General features: G+C 48.7%; 1 protein-coding gene across 3 annotated transcripts in view; it reads right to left on the bottom strand.

The window, feature by feature from the left end:
- Nucleotides 1–4,822: 4,822 nt before the first annotated feature.
- Nucleotides 4,823–18,906, bottom strand: part of LOC110525125 (STAM-binding protein-like A) — a 34,417-nt gene continuing 20,333 nt past the window's right edge. For 2 of the 3 annotated variants that reach the window (XM_036979172.2, XM_036979171.2), the window contains exons 10-11: nt 7,638–7,737; nt 4,823–7,511 (exon numbers count right to left, since the gene is read on the bottom strand). In XM_036979172.2, the coding sequence (XP_036835067.1) occupies nt 7,455–7,511; nt 7,638–7,737 (157 nt within the window). In that variant the 3' untranslated portion in view covers nt 4,823–7,454. Of the gene's footprint in view, nt 7,512–7,637; nt 7,738–8,727; nt 8,783–18,906 lie in introns of those variants that run through there. The other variant, XM_090236838.1, reaches the window with a different exon arrangement.

Below are 18,906 nucleotides of genomic sequence, written 5' to 3'. Positions count from 1 at the left end.
ATATGGACTATGATTGGAGGATATGCTGTCTGTCCTGTTTCCCTGTAGCGCTGTCTTAGGCGTCTCACAGTACGGACATTGCAATTTATTGCCCTGGCCACATCTGCAGTCCTCATCCCTCCTTGCAGCATGCCTAAGGCACATTCACACAGATGAGCAGAGACCCTGGGCATCTTTGTTTCTGTGTTTTTCAGAGTCAGTATAAAGGCCTCTTTAGTGTCCTGTTTTCATAACTGTGACCTTAATTGCCGACTGTCTGTAAGCTGTTAAGTGTCTTAACAACCGTTCCACAGGTACATGTTCATTAATTGATTTTGGTTCATTGAACAAGCATGGGAAACAGTGTTTAAACCCTTAACAATGAAGATCTGTGAAGTTATTTCGATTTTTACGAATTTTCTTTTAAAAACAGGGTCATGAAAAAGGGACATTTCTTATTTTGCTGAGATTTGATGTATCCTCGATGTAACTCTGTAACATAGGGCATAATTACCATCTGGTAAATATACACTATATATACTTCATATATATATTTCAGCCACACCAGTTACTGACAGGTGTATAAAAGCGAGCACACAGCCATGCATTCTCCATAGACAAACATTGGCAGTATAATAGCCTTACTGAGGAGCTCAGGGACTTTCAACGTGGCACCGTCATAGGATGCCACCTTTCCAAGTCAGTTCATCAAATTTCTGCCCTGCTAGAGCTGCCCCGGTCAACAGCCAGGTTTCCATGGCCGAGCACCCGCATACAAGCCTAAGATCACCATGCGCAATGCCAAGCATCGGCTGGAGAGATGTAAAGCTTGCCACGATTGGACTCTGGAAAAGTGGAAACGCATTCTCTGGAGTGATGAATCACGCTTCACCATCTGGCAGTCAGACGAAGGAAGCTGGGTTAGGCGGATGCCAGGAGAACCCTACCTGCCCGAATGCATAGTGCCAACTGTACATTTTGGTGGAGGAGGAATAATGGTCTGGAACAAATTCAATATTAATGACCATGATTTTGGAATGAGATGTTGGACGAGCAGGTCTCCACATACTTTTGGTCATGTTGTGTAAGAGGTCAGTAGAAAGCTGTCACTGTTTTCCTCCCCAAAACAGAATTAAACTAATGAAACGCAACAAGCAACAGAGATTTCAAAAGTCTTTTACTTTTTAAAAATGAACTCAGGAGGCAAAACCTATTTCAGAGTTAGAAATGATTTAGAATCTCAATAAATACATATTGCCCTGCAGATTCCCCTGTGGATGACTTCCGTCACCCACTGTCTGAAGCAGTCTCCATCTAAAGGACATCTCTGTGCCATACTACAGCTACAAAGCACTTCACCAGAGCCTCAATCAGTGTGGAGCGTGCAGAGCAGAGCGCCAGGCTTCTAATAATCAGCTACACTAAAGCCTTGCCTCCCCCTCAGTCCCAGTGTCAGCCACCCTGCTAGCATCGGGGCTAATCTACCCTAGTCTCTACTGGTAGCGCAAAATCTAATCTCTACCTCACTTCCCTAGCGCCTAGGCTAATCTCGTCCTCACTTCCTTAGCGCAAAGGCTAATCTCTACCTGAAAATTCACTCCCCCCTGCTAGCGCTGATGCTAATCTCAACTCTGCTATGCGGAGGAGCCCTCTGATATGGTCTCTCCTGGTGTTTTTCATTACAGTGGTGTTACCGGCCTGCTGCCAGTATTACCCTGACATTAGTCGCTTGGTGGAGCAGGGATCACTGGGCAATCTACCCACAACCCCTGTCCTGGTGTTTCAAATCCTGCCTGCGCTTCTTTCTCTCCCTCCTTCCTTCAATCACTCTCACTCACTCCCACCCTCAAATCACTCTCACTCACTCCCACCCTCAAATCACTCACTCACTCCCACCCTCAAATCACTCTCACTCACTCCCACCCTCAAATCACTCTCACTCACTCCCACCCTCAAATCACTCTCACTCACTCCCACCCTCAAATCACTCTCACTCACTCCCACCCTCAAATCACTCTCACTCACTCCCACCCTCAAATCACTCTCTCACTCCCACCCTCAAATCACTCTCACTCACTCCCACCCTCAAATCACTCACTCACTCCCACCCTCAAATCACTCTCACTCACTCCCACCCTCAAATCACTCTCACTCACTCCCACCCTCAAATCACTCTCACTCACTCCCACTGTCTCCTACCAGGCAGCACAGCAGTTCTACTCAAGGTTTGCCCTCAGATCAGCTAGTATAATGCAGCTGATTGTACTCTCTCCTCAGACAGAGCTAATATAACACAGCTGATTGTCCTCTCTCCTCAGAGCTAATATAACACAGCTGATTGTCCTCTCTCCTCAGACAGAGCTAATATAATACAGCTGATTGTCCCCTCTCCTCAGACAGAGCTAATATAACACAGCTGATTGTCCTCTCTCTTCAGAGCTAATATAACACAGCTGATTGTCCTCTCTCCTCAGACAGAGCTAATATAACCCAGCTGATTGTCCTCTCTCCTCAGACAGAGCTAATATAACACAGCTGATTGTCCTCTCTCCTCAGAGCTAATATAACACAGCTGATTGTCCTCTCTCCTCAGAGCTAATATAATACAGTTGATTGTCCTCTCTCCTCAGAGCTAATATAATACAGCTGATTGTACTCTCCTCAGACAGAGCTAATATAATACAGCTGATTGTCCTCTCTCCCCAGAGCTAATATAACACAGCTAATCTCCCTCTCTCCCCAGAGCTAATATAATACAGCTGATTGTCCTCTCTCCTCAGAGCTAATATAATACAGCTGATTGTCCTCTCTCCTCAGAGCTAATATAATACAGCTGATTGTCCTCTCTCCTCAGAGCTAATATAATACAGCTGATTGTCCTCTAAATTGTCCATTACTAAATGACACATTAATTACAAGTGTGAACACTCCTCAGCCTATCAGGACCCCCGTGTTAGAGAGGCACTGGTGAGTAATTAAAGCTTATTAAATCTGCTCCTCCTGTGAGGGAGTCATTAGCAATGATGTGCTGCTCCCTCCCCTCCCCTGTGTGAAACTCTCACTGTGTGTCTCTCTGTTTCCTTGTAAAGTGGGTGGTTAATGAGGAAAAGGCCGTCATTAGCATTGTTCCCCGCTACACTACATCAGAGAGAGATCAATCATTTCCAGGCCCAGAGACATGTACTAGTCTGTGGCGACCTAAATGCCAGAACTGGACAAGAACCTGACACCCTCAGCACACAGGGGGACAAACACCTGCCTGCAGGTGACAGCATTCCCACCCCCATATGCCCCATTACACAACTACATAACCAACAAAAACGGGTCACTCCTGCAGCTTTGTCGCACGCTGGTACTGTGCATAGTCAATTATAGGCTACTCCTATGGTAGGTACACCTATAGCTTATCTCTTGGCAGTTGTATTGTAGACTACTTTATCACTGACCTCAACCCAGAGTCTCTCAGAGCGTTCAGTCAGCCCACTGACACCCCTATCAGACAACAGAAAAATAAGTCTACTTGAACATAGCATTACTCAAATCATGAGGCATCAAAGCCAAAGGATCTGAGTAATATTAAGAAATGCAAATGCAAATTTGCAAAAAACACATTCTTTCCACAGGGCCGTGGGGTGAGACAGGGATGCAGCTTAAGCCCCGCCCTCTTCCAACATATATATCAACGAATTGGCGAGGACACTAGAACAGTCTGCAGCACCCCACCCCTGGGCACTGACAGTAAATCTCAGTAAGACCAAAATAATGGTGTTCCAAAAAAGGTCCAGTCACCAGGACCACAAATACAAATTCCATCTAGACACTGTTGCCCTAGAGCACACACAACTATACATACGTTGGCCTAAACATCAGCGCCACAGGTAACTTCCACAAAGCTGTGAACGACCTGAAGAGACAAGGCAAGATGGGCATTCTATGCCATCAAAAGGAACATAAAATTCAACATACCAATTAGGATCTGGCAAAAAATACTTGAATCAGTCATAGAACCCATTGCCCTTTATGGTTGTGAGGTCTGGGGTCTGCTCACCAACCAAGATTTCACAAAATGGGACAAACACCAAATTGAGAATCTACACGCAGAATTCTGCAAAAATATCCTCCGTGTACAACGTAGAACACCAAATAATGCATGCAGAGCAGAATTAGGCAGATACCCGCTAATTATCAAAATCCAGAAAAGAGCCATTAAATTCTACAACCACCTAAAAGGAAGCGATTCCCAAACCTTCCATAACAAAGCCATCACCTACAGAGAGATGAACCTGGAGAAGAGGACCCCTAAGCAAGCTGGTCCTGGGGCTCTGTTCACAAACACACCCCACAGAGCCCCAGGACAGCAGCACAATTAGACCCAACCAAATCATGAGAAAACAAAAAGATAATTACTTGACACATTGGAAAGAATTACCAAAAAACTGAGCAAACTAGAATGCTATTTGACGGTAAACAGAGTACACAGTGGCAGAATACCTGACCACTGTGACTGACCCAAATTTAAGGAAAGCTTTGACTATGTACACTCAGTGAGCATAACCTTGCTATTGAGAAAGGCCACCGTAGGCAGACATGGCTCTCAAGAGAAGACAGGCTATGTGCTCACTGCCCACAAAATGAGGTGGAAACCGAGCTGCACTTCCTAACCTCCTGCCCAATGTATGACCATATTAGAGAGACATATTTCCCTCAGATTACACAGATCCACAAAGAGTTAAACTAAATTTGATAAATCTACTGGGTGAAATAACAGTGTGACATCACAGCAGCAATATGTGTGACCTGTTGCCACGAGAAAAGGGCAACCAGTGAAGAACAAACACCATTGTAAATACAACCTATATTTATGTTTATTTTCTCTTTTGTACTTTAATAACTATTTGCACATCACCACAACACATAATATGACATTTGAAAATTCATTCTTCTTTTGGAACTCTTTAGTGTAATGGTTACTGTTAATTTTTATTGTTCATTTCACTTTGGTTTACAATCTATTTCACTTGCTTTGGCAATGTTAACATATGTTTCCCATGCCAATAAAGCCCTTTGAATTGAATTGAGAAGGCGTGGATAGAGAAAGGGTTGGGGGGGGACAGGGAGCAAACCTCAAAACATGTTCTACTATTTGTCTCCCCCTAGTGGATATATTTGGGAAAGCAAGAGAAGCAATATTCAGATGGGGAAGTTCCCCTTTATTAAAGCGCTTCCAAAGCCAGTGACATGGCCATACTGGAACAGAGCCTCACTTAGCCATTTAATTACAGCTGAACACATTGAGAACCATCTACAGCAGCCTGACAAGTCATTAATAGGACAGAGAGAAGTATGAACATACAGATAATAGTTATTAATCACACGGGACAGCATTAGTCCAACAGTTATACGCATTCAAACTGCCTTTCACCCATTTCTTCAACTGCTGTCTAAACAGACACAAAGGTCCCTTAATAAGCACTAGATGGGTGCTGCGTTCAAACACACAACGTTGTGGAACGCTTCGGGCTACAGGTCTGGAATCAGCCTCCTCAAACATAACATTAACCATTCGTGGGGAAACTGCCAAATCCAAGATCAGCATCTAGGGGGCGACATCCTCCTCGTCCTTGTGGAAGATCCAGATAAAATAGATGGTACTGAAAAGGCATGCCTCTCGTTGTATTTCTATCTGTTGTCGATGAGAGAGCAGCTGTTAGTCATCTTATTATGACGATCACAAACTGGGAGAAAATCAAGAGACCTACGGCGTCATCGTCTCTAGTCAGTTCTCCTTGGCACTTTCCTTAGGTTAGACTGTTAGGTCTGCATGCCCTGTCAGACCATATACACCCCGGAGGCTGGTGAGGGGAGGAGAGCTCATTATAAATGAATGAAACGGAAACCATGTGTTTGATCCATTTATTCAGCTCCTCCCCTCAGCAGCCTCCTGTGCAACACATGACAGTTTTGTAGGAAAAATCCTCTCACATTGCCTATAGATTCTCTCTGATCTGAGACAGTCTGCGAGACAGTCAGCCAGCCAGCCTGCGAGACAGTCAGCCAGCCAGCCTGCGAGACAGCCAGCCAGCGAGACAGTCAGCCAGCCAGCCAGCGAGCCAGCCAGCGAGACAGTCAGCCAGCCAGCCAGCGAGACAGTCAGCCAGCCAGCCAGCGAGACAGTCAGCCAGCCAGCCAGCGAGACAGCCAGCGAGACAGTCAGCCAGCCAGCCAGCGAGCCAGCCAGCGAGACAGTCAGCCAGCCAGCCAGCGAGACAGTCAGCCAGCCAGCCAGCGAGCCAGCCAGCGAGACAGTCAGCCAGCCAGCCAGCGAGCCAGCCAGCGAGACAGTCAGCCAGCCAGCCAGCGAGACAGTCAGCCAGCCAGCCAGCCTGCGAGACAGTCAGCCAGCCAGCCAGCCAGCCTGCGAGACAGTCAGCCAGCCAGCCAGCCAGCCTGCGAGACAGTCAGCCAGCCAGCCAGCCAGCCAGCCTGCGAGACAGTCAGCCAGCCAGCCAGCCTGCGAGACAGTCAGCCAGCCAGCCAGCCTGTGAGACAGTCAGCCAGCCAGCCAGCCTGTGAGACAGGTAGCCAGCCAGCCAGCCTGTGAGACAGGTAGCCAGCCTGTGAGACAGGTAGCCAGCCTGTGAGACAGGTAGCCAGCCTGTGAGACAGGTAGCCAGCCTGTGAGACAGGTAGCCAGCCTGTGAGACAGGTAGCCAGCCTGTGAGACAGGTAGCCAGCCTGTGAGACAGGTAGCCAGCCTGTGAGACAGGTAGCCAGCCTGTGAGACAGGTAAGATCTGAGCAAAAAAAAGCAGAAAACCATCAAAAAGGATATGAAATCATAAACGGACTATTGGCAGCAAGCCTAGCAGAGCTTTATGGAGTGATAGTCACCTCTGGAATAAAACTCAGTTTTTAAATAAAGACTAAGACAGAAAAGTGGGAGTGGACCCAGGAGAGTTGTCCTTCCCCCTACGAGAAGCGGTCTGCTTTAGTTCAACGGAGGACAGTGAGAGCAGGAGGTCCCTTAATGAACCATTCCCACTGTCTGTACTGATGGGTAGAACAATGGGTTTAGAAGTAAGGTGTCTTTGTCTTTTGACAGTCTTTCTCCAAATTCCTGGATTATCCAGAAATCCTGGTTGGAATATTCCTGGAAATCCAGGAAAATCTCCAACCAAGATTCATGGAACCCTGGTCATTTTACAACAATTTGAAGAAAATTACCAGAATTATGCAACCCCAAATTCCACCAGATGTCAGCTGGCCAGGCAGGTCAGCCAGTCAACTTTATCAGTTACTTGTCATGTTTTGTGATTTTTATGGTTCCCAGGAAGAGTAGCTGCTGCTTCTTAAAAAGCTAAATGGGGATCCTAATGAACAAATACAGTCAGTCAGCCAGCCAGTCAGCCAACCAACCAGTCAGTCAGCCAGCCAGTCAGCCAGCGTTTGGTGTGTAGATCCCCAGTCCAGAGGTGATCACCGCAGGTCCAACATGGTGACTCTGTCCTCGGTGACGGTGATGTGTCCTGCTCCCTGGAGGTGAACACAGAGGAGGAAGTGTTGATGTGTTTCTGAACAGAACCCTACTTCCTATATAGGGTTCAGGCAGCTTCCAAGGTAGTGCACTACAAAGGGGATAGAGAAAAGAGGTGTACTCACAGTGAAGAGAGGAGGGTCTTTGCTGTGAGGGTGGAAGCCTTTCTGTTTACATGTTGAGATCTCATCCATCCCACGGTCTGTTATCCTGAAGTAGCCCGTCCTATAAACACACACAGTCTGTTAGTCTGAAGTAGCCCGTCCTATAAACACACACAGTCTGTTAGTCTGAAGTAGCCCGTCCTATACACAGTCTGTTAGTCAGAAGTAGCCCGTCCTATAAACACACACAGTCTGTTAGTCAGAAGTAGCCCGTCCTATAAACACACACAGTCTGTTATCCTGAAGTAGCCCGTCCTATAAACACACACAGTCTGTTATCCTGAAGTAGCCCGTCCTATAAACACACACAGTCTGTTATCCTGAAGTAGCCCGTCCTATAAACACACACAGTCTGTTATCCTGAAGTAGCCCGTCCTATAAACACACAGTCTGTTAGTCAGAAGTAGCCCGTCCTATAAACACACACAGTCTGTTAGTCAGAAGTAGCCCGTCCTATAAACACACACAGTCTGTTAGTCAGAAGTAGCCCGTCCTATAAACACACAGTCTGTTAGTCTGAAGTAGCCCGTCCTATAAAACACACACAGTCTGTTAGTCAGAAGTAGCCCGTCCTATAAACACAGTCTGTTAGTCAGAAGTAGCCCATCATATAAACACAGTCTGTTAGTCAGAAGTAGCCCGTCCTATAAACACAGTCTGTTAGTCAGAAGTAGCCCGTCCTATAAACACAGTCTGTTAGTCAGAAGTAGCCCATCCTATAAACACACAGTCTGTTAGTCAGAAGTAGCCCGTCCTATAAACACACACAGTCTGTTAGTCAGAAGTAGCCCATCCTATAAACACACACAGTCTGTTAGTCAGAAGTAGCCCATCCTATAAACACACACAGTCTGTTAGTCTGAAGTAGCCCGTCCTATACACAGTCTGTTAGTCAGAAGTAGCCCGTCCTATAAACACACACAGTCTGTTAGTCAGAAGTAGCCCGTCCTATAAACACACACAGTCTGTTATCCTGAAGTAGCCCGTCCTATAAACACACACAGTCTGTTATCCTGAAGTAGCCCGTCCTATAAACACACAGTCTGTTATCCTGAAGTAGCCCGTCCTATAAACACACACAGTCTGTTATCCTGAAGTAGCCCGTCCTATAAACACACAATCTGTTAGTCAGAAGTAGCCCGTCCTATAAACACACACAGTCTGTTAGTCAGAAGTAGCCCATCCTATAAACACACAGTCTGTTAGTCAGAAGTAGCCCGTCCTATAAACACACACAGTCTGTTAGTCAGAAGTAGCCCATCCTATAAACACACACAGTCTGTTAGTCTGAAGTAGCCCGTCCTATAAACACACACAGTCTGTTAGTCAGAAGTAGCCCATCCTATAAACACACACAGTCTGTTAGTCAGAAGTATAGTATATATATATAGGACGGGCTACTTCTCTAATTCTCTCCTTCTCTCTTTCTCTCTCTCGGAGGACCTGAGCCCTAGGACCATGCCCCAGGACTACCTGACATGATGACTCCTTGCTGTCCCCAGTCCACCTGGCTGTGCTGCTGCTCCAGTTTCAACTGTTCTGCCTTATTATTATTCGACCATGCTGATCATTTATGAACATTTGAACATCTTGGCCATGTTCTGTTATAATCTCCACCCGGCACAGCCAGAAGAGGACTGGCCACCCCACATATACTCTCTCTAATTCTCTCTTTCTTTCTCTCTCTCGGAGGACCTGAGCCCTAGGACCATGCCTCAGGACTACCTGACATGATGACTCCTTGCTGTCCCCAGTCCACCTGGCTGTGCTGCTGCTCCAGTTTCAACTGTTCTGCCTTATTATTATTCGACCATGCTGATCATTTATGAACATTTGAACATCTTGGCCATGTTCTGTTATAATCTCCACCCGGCACAGCCAGAAGAGGACTGGCCATCCCACATATGCTCTCTCTAATTCTCTCTTTCTTTCTCTCTCTCGGAGGACCTGAGCCCTAGGACCATGCCCCAGGACTACCTGACATGATGACTCCTTGCTGTCCCCAGTCCACCTGACTGTGCTGCTGCTCCAGTTTCAACTATTCTGCCTTATTATTATTCGACCATGCTGGTCATTTATGAACATTTGAACATCTTGACCATGTTTTGTTATAATCTCCACCCGGCACAGCCAGAAGAGGACTGGCCACCCCACATAGCCTGGTTCCTCTCTAGGTTTCTTCCTAGGTTTTGGCCTTTCTAGGGAGTTTTTCCTAGCCACCGTGCTTCTTCACCTGCATTGCTTGCTGTTTGGGGTTTTAGGCTGGGTTTCTGTACAGCACTTTGAGATATCAGCTGATGTACGAAGGGCTATATAAAATAAATTTGATTGATTGATTGAAGTAGCCCATCCTATAAACACACACAGTCTGTTAGTCTGAAGTAGCCCGTCCTATACACAGTCTGTTAGTCAGAAGTAGCCCGTCCTATAAACACACACAGTCTGTTAGTCAGAAGTAGCCCGTCCTATAAACACACACAGTCTGTTAGTCAGAAGTAGCCCGTCCTATAAACACAGTCTGTTAGTCAGAAGTAGCCCGTCCTATAATCACAGTCTGTTAGTCTGAAGTAGCCCGTCCTATAAACACACAGTCTGTTAGTCAGAAGTAGCCCGTCCTATAAACACACAGTCTATTAGTCTGATGTAGCCCGTCCTATAAACACACACAGTCTGTTAGTCAGAAGTAGCCCATCCTATAAACCCAGTCTGTTAGTCAGAAGTAGCCCATCCTATAAACACAGTCTGTTAGTCAGAAGTAGCCCATCCTATAAACACAGTCTTTTAGTCAGAAGTAGCCCATCCTATAAAACACACACAGTCTGTTAGTCAGAAGTAGCCCATCCTATAAACACACAGTCTGTTAGTCAGAAGTAGCCCATCCTATAAACACACAGTCTGTTAGTCAGAAGTAGCCCATCCTATAAACACACAGTCTGTTAGTCAGAAGTAGCCCATCCTATAAACACACAGTCTGTTAGTCAGAAGTAGCCCATCCTATAAACACACAGTCTGTTAGTCAGAAGTAGCCCATCCTATAAACACACAGTCTGTTAGTCAGAAGTAGCCCATCCTATAAACACACAGTCTGTTAGTCAGAAGTAGCCCATCCTATAATAACAACACACATTATTGGGCTGAACTGTGAATTACAGACTGTGGCTTTAAAACAGCATCCGAGAAGAAAAAGAAACGCACACCTATTTAGGCCATGTGCTGACTAGAGGTGCTGACTAGAGGTGCTGACTAGAGGTGCTGGCTAGAGGTGCTGACTAGAGGTGCTGGCTAGAGGTGCTGGCTAGAGGTGCTGGCTAGAGGTGCTGGCTAGAGGTGCTGGCTAGAGGTGCTGGCTAGAGGTGCTGACTAGAGGTGCTGGCTAGAGGTGCTGACTAGAGGTGCTGGCTAGAGGTGCTGGCTAGAGGTGCTGGCTAGAGGTGCTGGCTAGAGGTGCTGGCTAGAGGTGCTGGCTAGAGGTGCTGACTAGAGGTGCTGGCTAGAGGTGCTGGCTAGAGGTGCTGGCTAGAGGTGCTGGCTAGAGGTGCTGACTAGAGGTGCTGGCTAGAGGTGCTGGCTAGAGGTGCTGGCTAGAGGTGCTGGCTAGAGGTGCTGGCTAGAGGTGCTGGCTAGAGGTGCTGGCTAGAGGTGCTGACTAGAGGTGCTGGCTAGAGGTGCTGGCTAGAGGTGCTGACTAGAGGTGCTGACTAGAGGTGCTGGCTAGAGGTGCTGGCTAGAGGTGCTGGCTAGAGGTGCTGACTAGAGGTGCTGACTAGAGGTGCTGGCTAGAGGTGCTGGCTAGAGGTGCTGGCTAGAGGTGCTGGCTAGAGGTGCTGGCTAGAGGTGCTGGCTAGAGGTGCTGACTAGAGGTGCTGACTAGAGGTGCTGGCTAGAGGTGCTGGCTAGAGGTGCTGGCTAGAGGTGCTGGCTAGAGGTGCTGGCTAGAGGTGCTGACTAGAGGTGCTGACTAGAGGTGCTGGCTAGAGGTGCTGACTAGAGGTGCTGACTAGAGGTGCTGGCTAGAGGTGCTGGCTAGAGGTGCTGGCTAGAGGTGCTGACTAGAGGTGCTGACTAGAGGTGCTGACTAGAGGTGCTGACTAGAGGTGCTGACTAGAGGTGCTGACTAGAGGTGCTGGCTAGAGGTGCTGGCTAGAGGTGCTGGCTAGAGGTGCTGGCTAGAGGTGCTGGCTAGAGGTGCTGACTAGAGGTGCTGGCTAGAGGTGCTGGCTAGAGGTGCTGGCTAGAGGTGCTGGCTAGAGGTGCTGGCTAGAGGTGCTGGCTAGAGGTGCTGACTAGAGGTGCTGGCTAGAGGTGCTGGCTAGAGGTGCTGGCTAGAGGTGCTGACTAGAGGTGCTGACTAGAGGTGCTGGCTAGAGGTGCTGGCTAGAGGTGCTGGCTAGAGGTGCTGGCTAGAGGTGCTGGTTAGAGGTGCTGACTAGAGGTGCTGACTAGAGGTGCTGACTAGAGGTGCTGACTAGAGGTGCTGACTAGAGGTGCTGACTAGAGGTGCTGGCTAGAGGTGCTGACTAGAGGTGCTGACTAGAGGTGCTGACTAGAGGTGCTGACTAGAGGTGCTGACTAGAGGTGCTGACTAGAGGTGCTGACTAGAGGTGCTGGCTAGAGGTGCTGGCTAGAGGTGCTGACTAGAGGTGCTGACTAGAGGTGCTGACTAGAGGTGCTGGCTAGAGGTGCTGACTAGAGGTGCTGGCTAGAGGTGCTGGCTAGAGGTGCTGACTAGAGGTGCTGACTAGAGGTGCTGGCTAGAGGTGCTGGCTAGAGGTGCTGACTAGAGGTGCTGACTAGAGGTGCTGACTAGAGGTGCTGACTAGAGGTGCTGACTAGAGGTGCTGGCTAGAGGTGCTGGCTAGAGGTGCTGGCTAGAGGTGCTGGCTAGAGGTGCTGGCTAGAGGTGCTGACTAGAGGTGCTGACTAGAGGTGCTGGCTAGAGGTGCTGGCTAGAGGTGCTGGCTAGAGGTGCTGGCTAGAGGTGCTGGCTAGAGGTGCTGGCTAGAGGTGCTGGCTAGAGGTGCTGGCTAGAGGTGCTGGCTAGAGGTGCTGGCTAGAGGTGCTGGCTAGAGGTGCTGGCTAGAGGTGCTGGCTAGAGGTGCTGGCTAGAGGTGCTGGCTAGAGGTGCTGGCTAGAGGTGCTGACTAGAGGTGCTGGCTAGAGGTGCTGGCTAGAGGTGCTGGCTAGAGGTGCTGGCTAGAGGTGCTGGCTAGAGGTGCTGGCTAGAGGTGCTGGCTAGAGGTGCTGGCTAGAGGTGCTGACTAGAGGTGCTGGCTAGAGGTGCTGACTAGAGGTGCTGGCTAGAGGTGCTGACTAGAGGTGCTGACTAGAGGTGCTGGCTAGAGGTGCTGACTAGAGGTGCTGGCTAGAGGTGCTGACTAGAGGTGCTGACTAGAGGTGCTGACTAGAGGTGCTGACTAGAGGTGCTGGCTAGAGGTGCTGACTAGAGGTGCTGACTAGAGGTGCTGGCTAGAGGTGCTGACTAGAGGTGCTGGCTAGAGGTGCTGGCTAGAGGTGCTGGCTAGAGGTGCTGGCTAGAGGTGCTGACTAGAGGTGCTGGCTAGAGGTGCTGGCTAGAGGTGCTGGCTAGAGGTGCTGGCTAGAGGTGCTGACTAGAGGTGCTGACTAGAGGTGCTGGCTAGAGGTGCTGGCTAGAGGTGCTGGCTAGAGGTGCTGGCTAGAGGTGCTGACTAGAGGTGCTGACTAGAGGTGCTGGCTAGAGGTGCTGACTAGAGGTGCTGGCTAGAGGTGCTGGCTAGAGGTGCTGACTAGAGGTGCTGGCTAGAGGTGCTGGCTAGAGGTGCTGGCTAGAGGTGCTGACTAGAGGTGCTGGCTAGAGGTGCTGGCTAGAGGTGCTGCCTAGAGGTGCTGCCTACAGGTGCTGGCTAGAGGTGCTGGCTAGAGGTGCTGGCTAGAGGTGCTGCCTAGAGGTGCTGGCTAGAGGTGCTGACTAGAGGTGCTGGCTAGAGGTGCTGGCTAGAGGTGCTGGCTAGAGGTGCTGGCTAGAGGTGCTGGCTAGCGGAGTAGAAAACTTGAAAATAAAAGAGCCGCACACTCTAGGAGCTCAGAACACTCTAGGAGCTCAGAACACTCTAGGAGCTCAGAACACTCTAGGAGCTCAGAACACTCTAGGAGCTCAGAACACTCTAGGAGCTCAGAACACTCTAGGAGCTCAGAACACTCTAGGAGCTCAGAACACTCTAGGAGCTCAGAACACTCTAGGAGCTCAGATGCAAAACTGTAATTACCAACGTTTCAACAGCCAAGCTGTCTTCATCAGGGTATAATCACAAACACTGCGGGATGACTCGTTTATGTGGTGTCAAAAGACACAGGTGTCTGTAATCATGGCCAAGAGTGGCCTAATATCATTGGTTAATTATCAAATATTAAAATGGCATACAAAGAACAGCATACAAACAGCAAATGGATAGCATACGATCATAAATTCATTTAAGACTACACAAGCTTACAAACAATTACAATGGCAAAGTCACAATAATCACAAGAATGTCTTCAGATCAAAGTCTACGTTGAGACCGAAGGGAACAAAGGTCTTTAAGTTAAAGATCCAGGCAGCCTCTCGTTTTAACAATAAATTATCAAGGTCACCCCCTCTCCTAGGGAGGGTGACATGTTCGATGCCAATATAACGCAGAGACGAAATCGAGTGGCCTGCCTCCAAGAAGTGGGCCGCAACTGGATAAGTAAAGTTTTTACACCTACATCTCGTTTTGTTTTTAATTTTCTCAATGGCAATATTAATCTGATCATTCTTGTAGCCCCTCTCCTTGAATTTTCTTTGCGTCTCAGCCATATTTCTGTCGAAATCTGATTGTTTTTTGCAAATTCTTTTGATTCGACAGAATTGGCTGTAGGGCAAACCATGTTTCAAGGGAAGTGGGTGACAACTATCAGCCCTCAACAAGCTGTTACGATCAGTGGACTTCCTGTAAAGATCAGTGTATAGAACATTATCTTCACACAAGATCAGAAGATCGAGAAAACTGATTTGACGTGTATCAGATTGCATAGTAAATCTCAGATGCTCAGAACAGGAGTTATGAAAAGCAAAACAGCTCCAGGCGTTCCATGCATCACCTCTCCATAGAACAAAAATATCATCAATATACCGTTTACAAATAATGATGTGAGGCAAGAAAACATTTTTGAGAGGTTTGAAAATAGACTGTTTCTCCACGTAACCCACATACACATTAGCATAGTTAGGAGCCTTGGGGGATCCCATAGCAGTAACCTTCGTCTGAATAAACAAATCATTTACAAACACAAAGTAGTTGTGTGTGAGTACTATTTCAGACAATGTTATAATGCATGCACTGGAAGGTAGTTCATTAGGGTCACGTTGCAGAAGAAAATGTTCCATAGCTTCAATACCGCCCTCGTGTGGAATATTAGTGTATAACGACTCAACATCAAAAGTAACTAACCAGGTATTCTCAGGGAGAGGATCAAGAGATTCAATAATAGAGACCATACTGCTGGTGTCCTTTAGGAGGAGACTACGATAGGGGCCGTTACTGCACCAATGCCCTCTACGATAGGGGCCGTTACTGCACCAATGCCCTCTACGATAGGGCTGTTACTGCATCAATGCCCTCTACGATAGGGGCCGTTACTGCATCAATGCCCTCTACGATAGGGGCCGTTACTGCATCAATGCCCTCTACGATAGGGGCCGTTACTGCATCAATGCCCTCTACGATAGGGGCCGTTACTGCATCAATGCCCTCTACGATAGGGGCCGTTACTGCATCAATGCCCTCTACGATAGGGGCCGTTACTGCATCAATGCCCTCTACGATAGGGGCCGTTACTGCATCAATGCCCTCTACGATAGGGGCCGTTACTGCATCAATGCCCTCTACGATAGGGGCGTTACTGCATCAATGCCCTCTACGATAGGGGCCGTTACTGCATCAATGCCCTCTACGATAGGGGCTGGTACTGCATCAATGCCCTCTACGATAGGGGCCGTTACTGCATCAATGCCCTCTACGATAGGGGCCGTTACTGCATCAATGCCCTCTACGATAGGGGCCGTTACTGCATCAATGCCCTCTACGATAGGGGCCGTTACTGCATCAATGCCCTCTACGATAGGGGCCGTTACTGCATCAATGCCCTCTACGATAGGGGCCGTTACTGCATCAATGCCCTCTACGATAGTTACTGCATCAATGCCCTCTACGATAGGGGCGTTACTGCATCAATGCCCTCTACGATAGGGGCCGTTACTGCATCAATGCCCTCTACGATAGGGGCCGTTACTGCATCAATGCCCTCTACGATAGGGCTGTTACTGCATCAATGCCCTCTACGATAGGGGCCGTTACTGCATCAATGCCCTCTACGATAGGGGCCGTTACTGCATCAATGCCCTCTACGATAGGGGCTGGTACTGCATCAATGCCCTCTACGATAGGGGCCGTTACTGCATCAATGCCCTCTACGATAGGGGCCGTTACTGCATCAATGCCCTCTACGATAGGGGCTGGTACTGCACCAATGCCCTCTACGATAGTTACTGCATCAATGCCCTCTACGATAGTTACTGCATCAATGCCCTCTACGATAGGGGCCGTTACTGCATCAATGCCCTCTACGATAGGGGCCGTTACTGCATCAATGCCCTCTACGATAGTTACTGCATCAATGCCCTCTACGATAGTTACTGCATCAATGCCCTCTACGATAGTTACTGCATCAATGCCCTCTACGATAGTTACTGCATCAATGCCCTCTACGATAGGGGCCGTTACTGCATCAATGCCCTCTACGATAGGGCCGTTACTGCATCAATGCCCTCTACGATAGGGGCGTTACTGCACCAATGCCCTCTACGATAGTTACTGCATCAATGCCCTCTACGATAGTTACTGCATCAATGCCCTCTACGATAGGGGCCGTTACTGCATCAATGCCCTCTACGATAGGGGCCGTTACTGCATCAATGCCCTCTACGATAGTTACTGCATCAATGCCCTCTACGATAGTTACTGCATCAATGCCCTCTACGATAGTTACTGCATCAATGCCCTCTACGATAGTTACTGCATCAATGCCCTCTACGATAGGGGCCGTTACTGCATCAATGCCCTCTACGATAGGGCCGTTACTGCATCAATGCCCTCTACGATAGGGGCGTTACTGCACCAATGCCCTCTACGATAGTTACTGCATCAATGCCCTCTACGATAGTTACTGCATCAATGCCCTCTACGATAGGGGCCGTTACTGCATCAATGCCCTCTACGATAGGGGCGTTACTGCATCAATGCCCTCTACGATAGTTACTGCATCAATGCCCTCTACGATAGTTACTGCATCAATGCCCTCTACGATAGGGGCGTTACTGCATCAATGCCCTCTACGATAGGGGCGTTACTGCATCAATGCCCTCTACGATAGTTACTGCATCAATGCCCTCTACGATAGTTACTGCATCAATGCCCTCAACGATAGGGGCCGTTACTGCATCAATGCCCTCTACGATAGGGGCGTTACTGCATCAATGCCCTCTACGATAGGGGCGTTACTGCATCAATGCCCTCTACGATAGGGCCGTTACTGCATCAATGCCCTCTACGATAGGGCCGTTACTGCATCAATGCCCTCTACGATAGGGCCGTTACTGCATCAATGCCCTCTACGATAGGGCCGTTACTGCATCAATGCCCTCTACGATAGGGGCGTTACTGCATCAATGCCCTCTACGATAGGGCCGTTACTGCATCAATGCCCTCTACGATAGGGCCGTTACTGCATCAATGCCCTCTACGATAGGGCCGTTACTGCATCAATGCCCTCTACGATAGGGGCGTTACTGCATCAATGCCCTCTACGATAGTTACTGCATCAATGCCCTCTACGATAGGGGCGTTACTGCATCAATGCCCTCTACGATAGGGGCCGTTACTGCATCAATGCCCTCTACGATAGGGCCGTTACTGCATCAACGCCCTCTACGATAGTTACTGCATCAATGCCCTCTACGATAGTTACTGCATCAATGCCCTCTACGATAGGGGCGTTACTGCATCAATGCCCTCTACGATAGGGGCGTTACTGCATCAATGCCCTCTACGATAGGGGCGTTACTGCATCAATGCCCTCTACGATAGTTACTGCATCAATGCCCTCTACGATAGGGGCGTTACTGCATCAATGCCCTCTACGATAGGGGCCGTTACTGCATCAATGCCCTCTACGATAGTTACTGCATCAATGCCCTCTACGATAGTTACTGCATCAATGCCCTCTACGATAGGGGCGTTACTGCATCAATGCCCTCTACGATAGGGGCGTTACTGCATCAATGCCCTCTACGATAGGGGCGTTACTGCATCAATGCCCTCTACGATAGTTACTGCATCAATGCCCTCTACGATAGTTACTGCATCAATGCCCTCTACGATAGGGGCGTTACTGCATCAATGCCCTCTACGATAGGGGCCGTTACTGCATCAATGCCCTCTACGATAGGGGCCGTTACTGCATCAATGCCCTCTACGATAGGGGCCGTTACTGCATCAATGCCCTCTACGATAGGGGCGTTACTGCATCAATGCCCTCTACGATAGGGGCGTTACTGCATCAATGCCCTCTACGATAGGGGCGTTACTGCATCAATGCCCTCTACGATAGGGGCGTTACTGCATCAATGCCCTCTACGATAGGGGCGTTACTGCATCAATGCCCTCTACGATAGGGGCGTTACTGCATCAATGCCCTCTACGATAGGGGCGTTACTGCATCAATGCCCTCTACGATAGGGGCGTTACTGCATCAATGCCCTCTACGATAGGGGCCGTTACTGCATCAATGCCCTCTACGATAGTTACTGCATCAATGCCCTCTACGATAGTTACTGCATCAATGCCCTCTACGATAGGGGCGTTACTGCATCAATGCCCTCTACGATAGGGGCCGTTACTGCACCAATGCCCTCTACGATAGTTACTGCATCAATGCCCTCTACGATAGGGCCGTTACTGCATCAATGCCCTCTACGATAGGGGCGTTACTGCATCAATGCCCTCTACGATAGGGGCCGTTACTGCATCAATGCCCTCTACGATAGGGGCGTTACTGCACCAATGCCCTCTACGATAGGGGCCGTCACTGCATCAATGCCCTCTACGATAGTTACTGCATCAATGCCCTCTACGATAGGGGCGTTACTGCATCAATGCCCTCTACGATAGGGGCG

Source organism: Oncorhynchus mykiss, chromosome 6 (assembly GCF_057628025.1).
Source record: "Oncorhynchus mykiss isolate SJ-2025 chromosome 6, ASM5762802v1, whole genome shotgun sequence".
NCBI lineage: Eukaryota > Metazoa > Chordata > Actinopteri > Salmoniformes > Salmonidae > Oncorhynchus > Oncorhynchus mykiss.
Note: the sequence above shows the minus strand (reverse complement) of the source record. Positions and strands in the feature narration are given on the sequence as shown.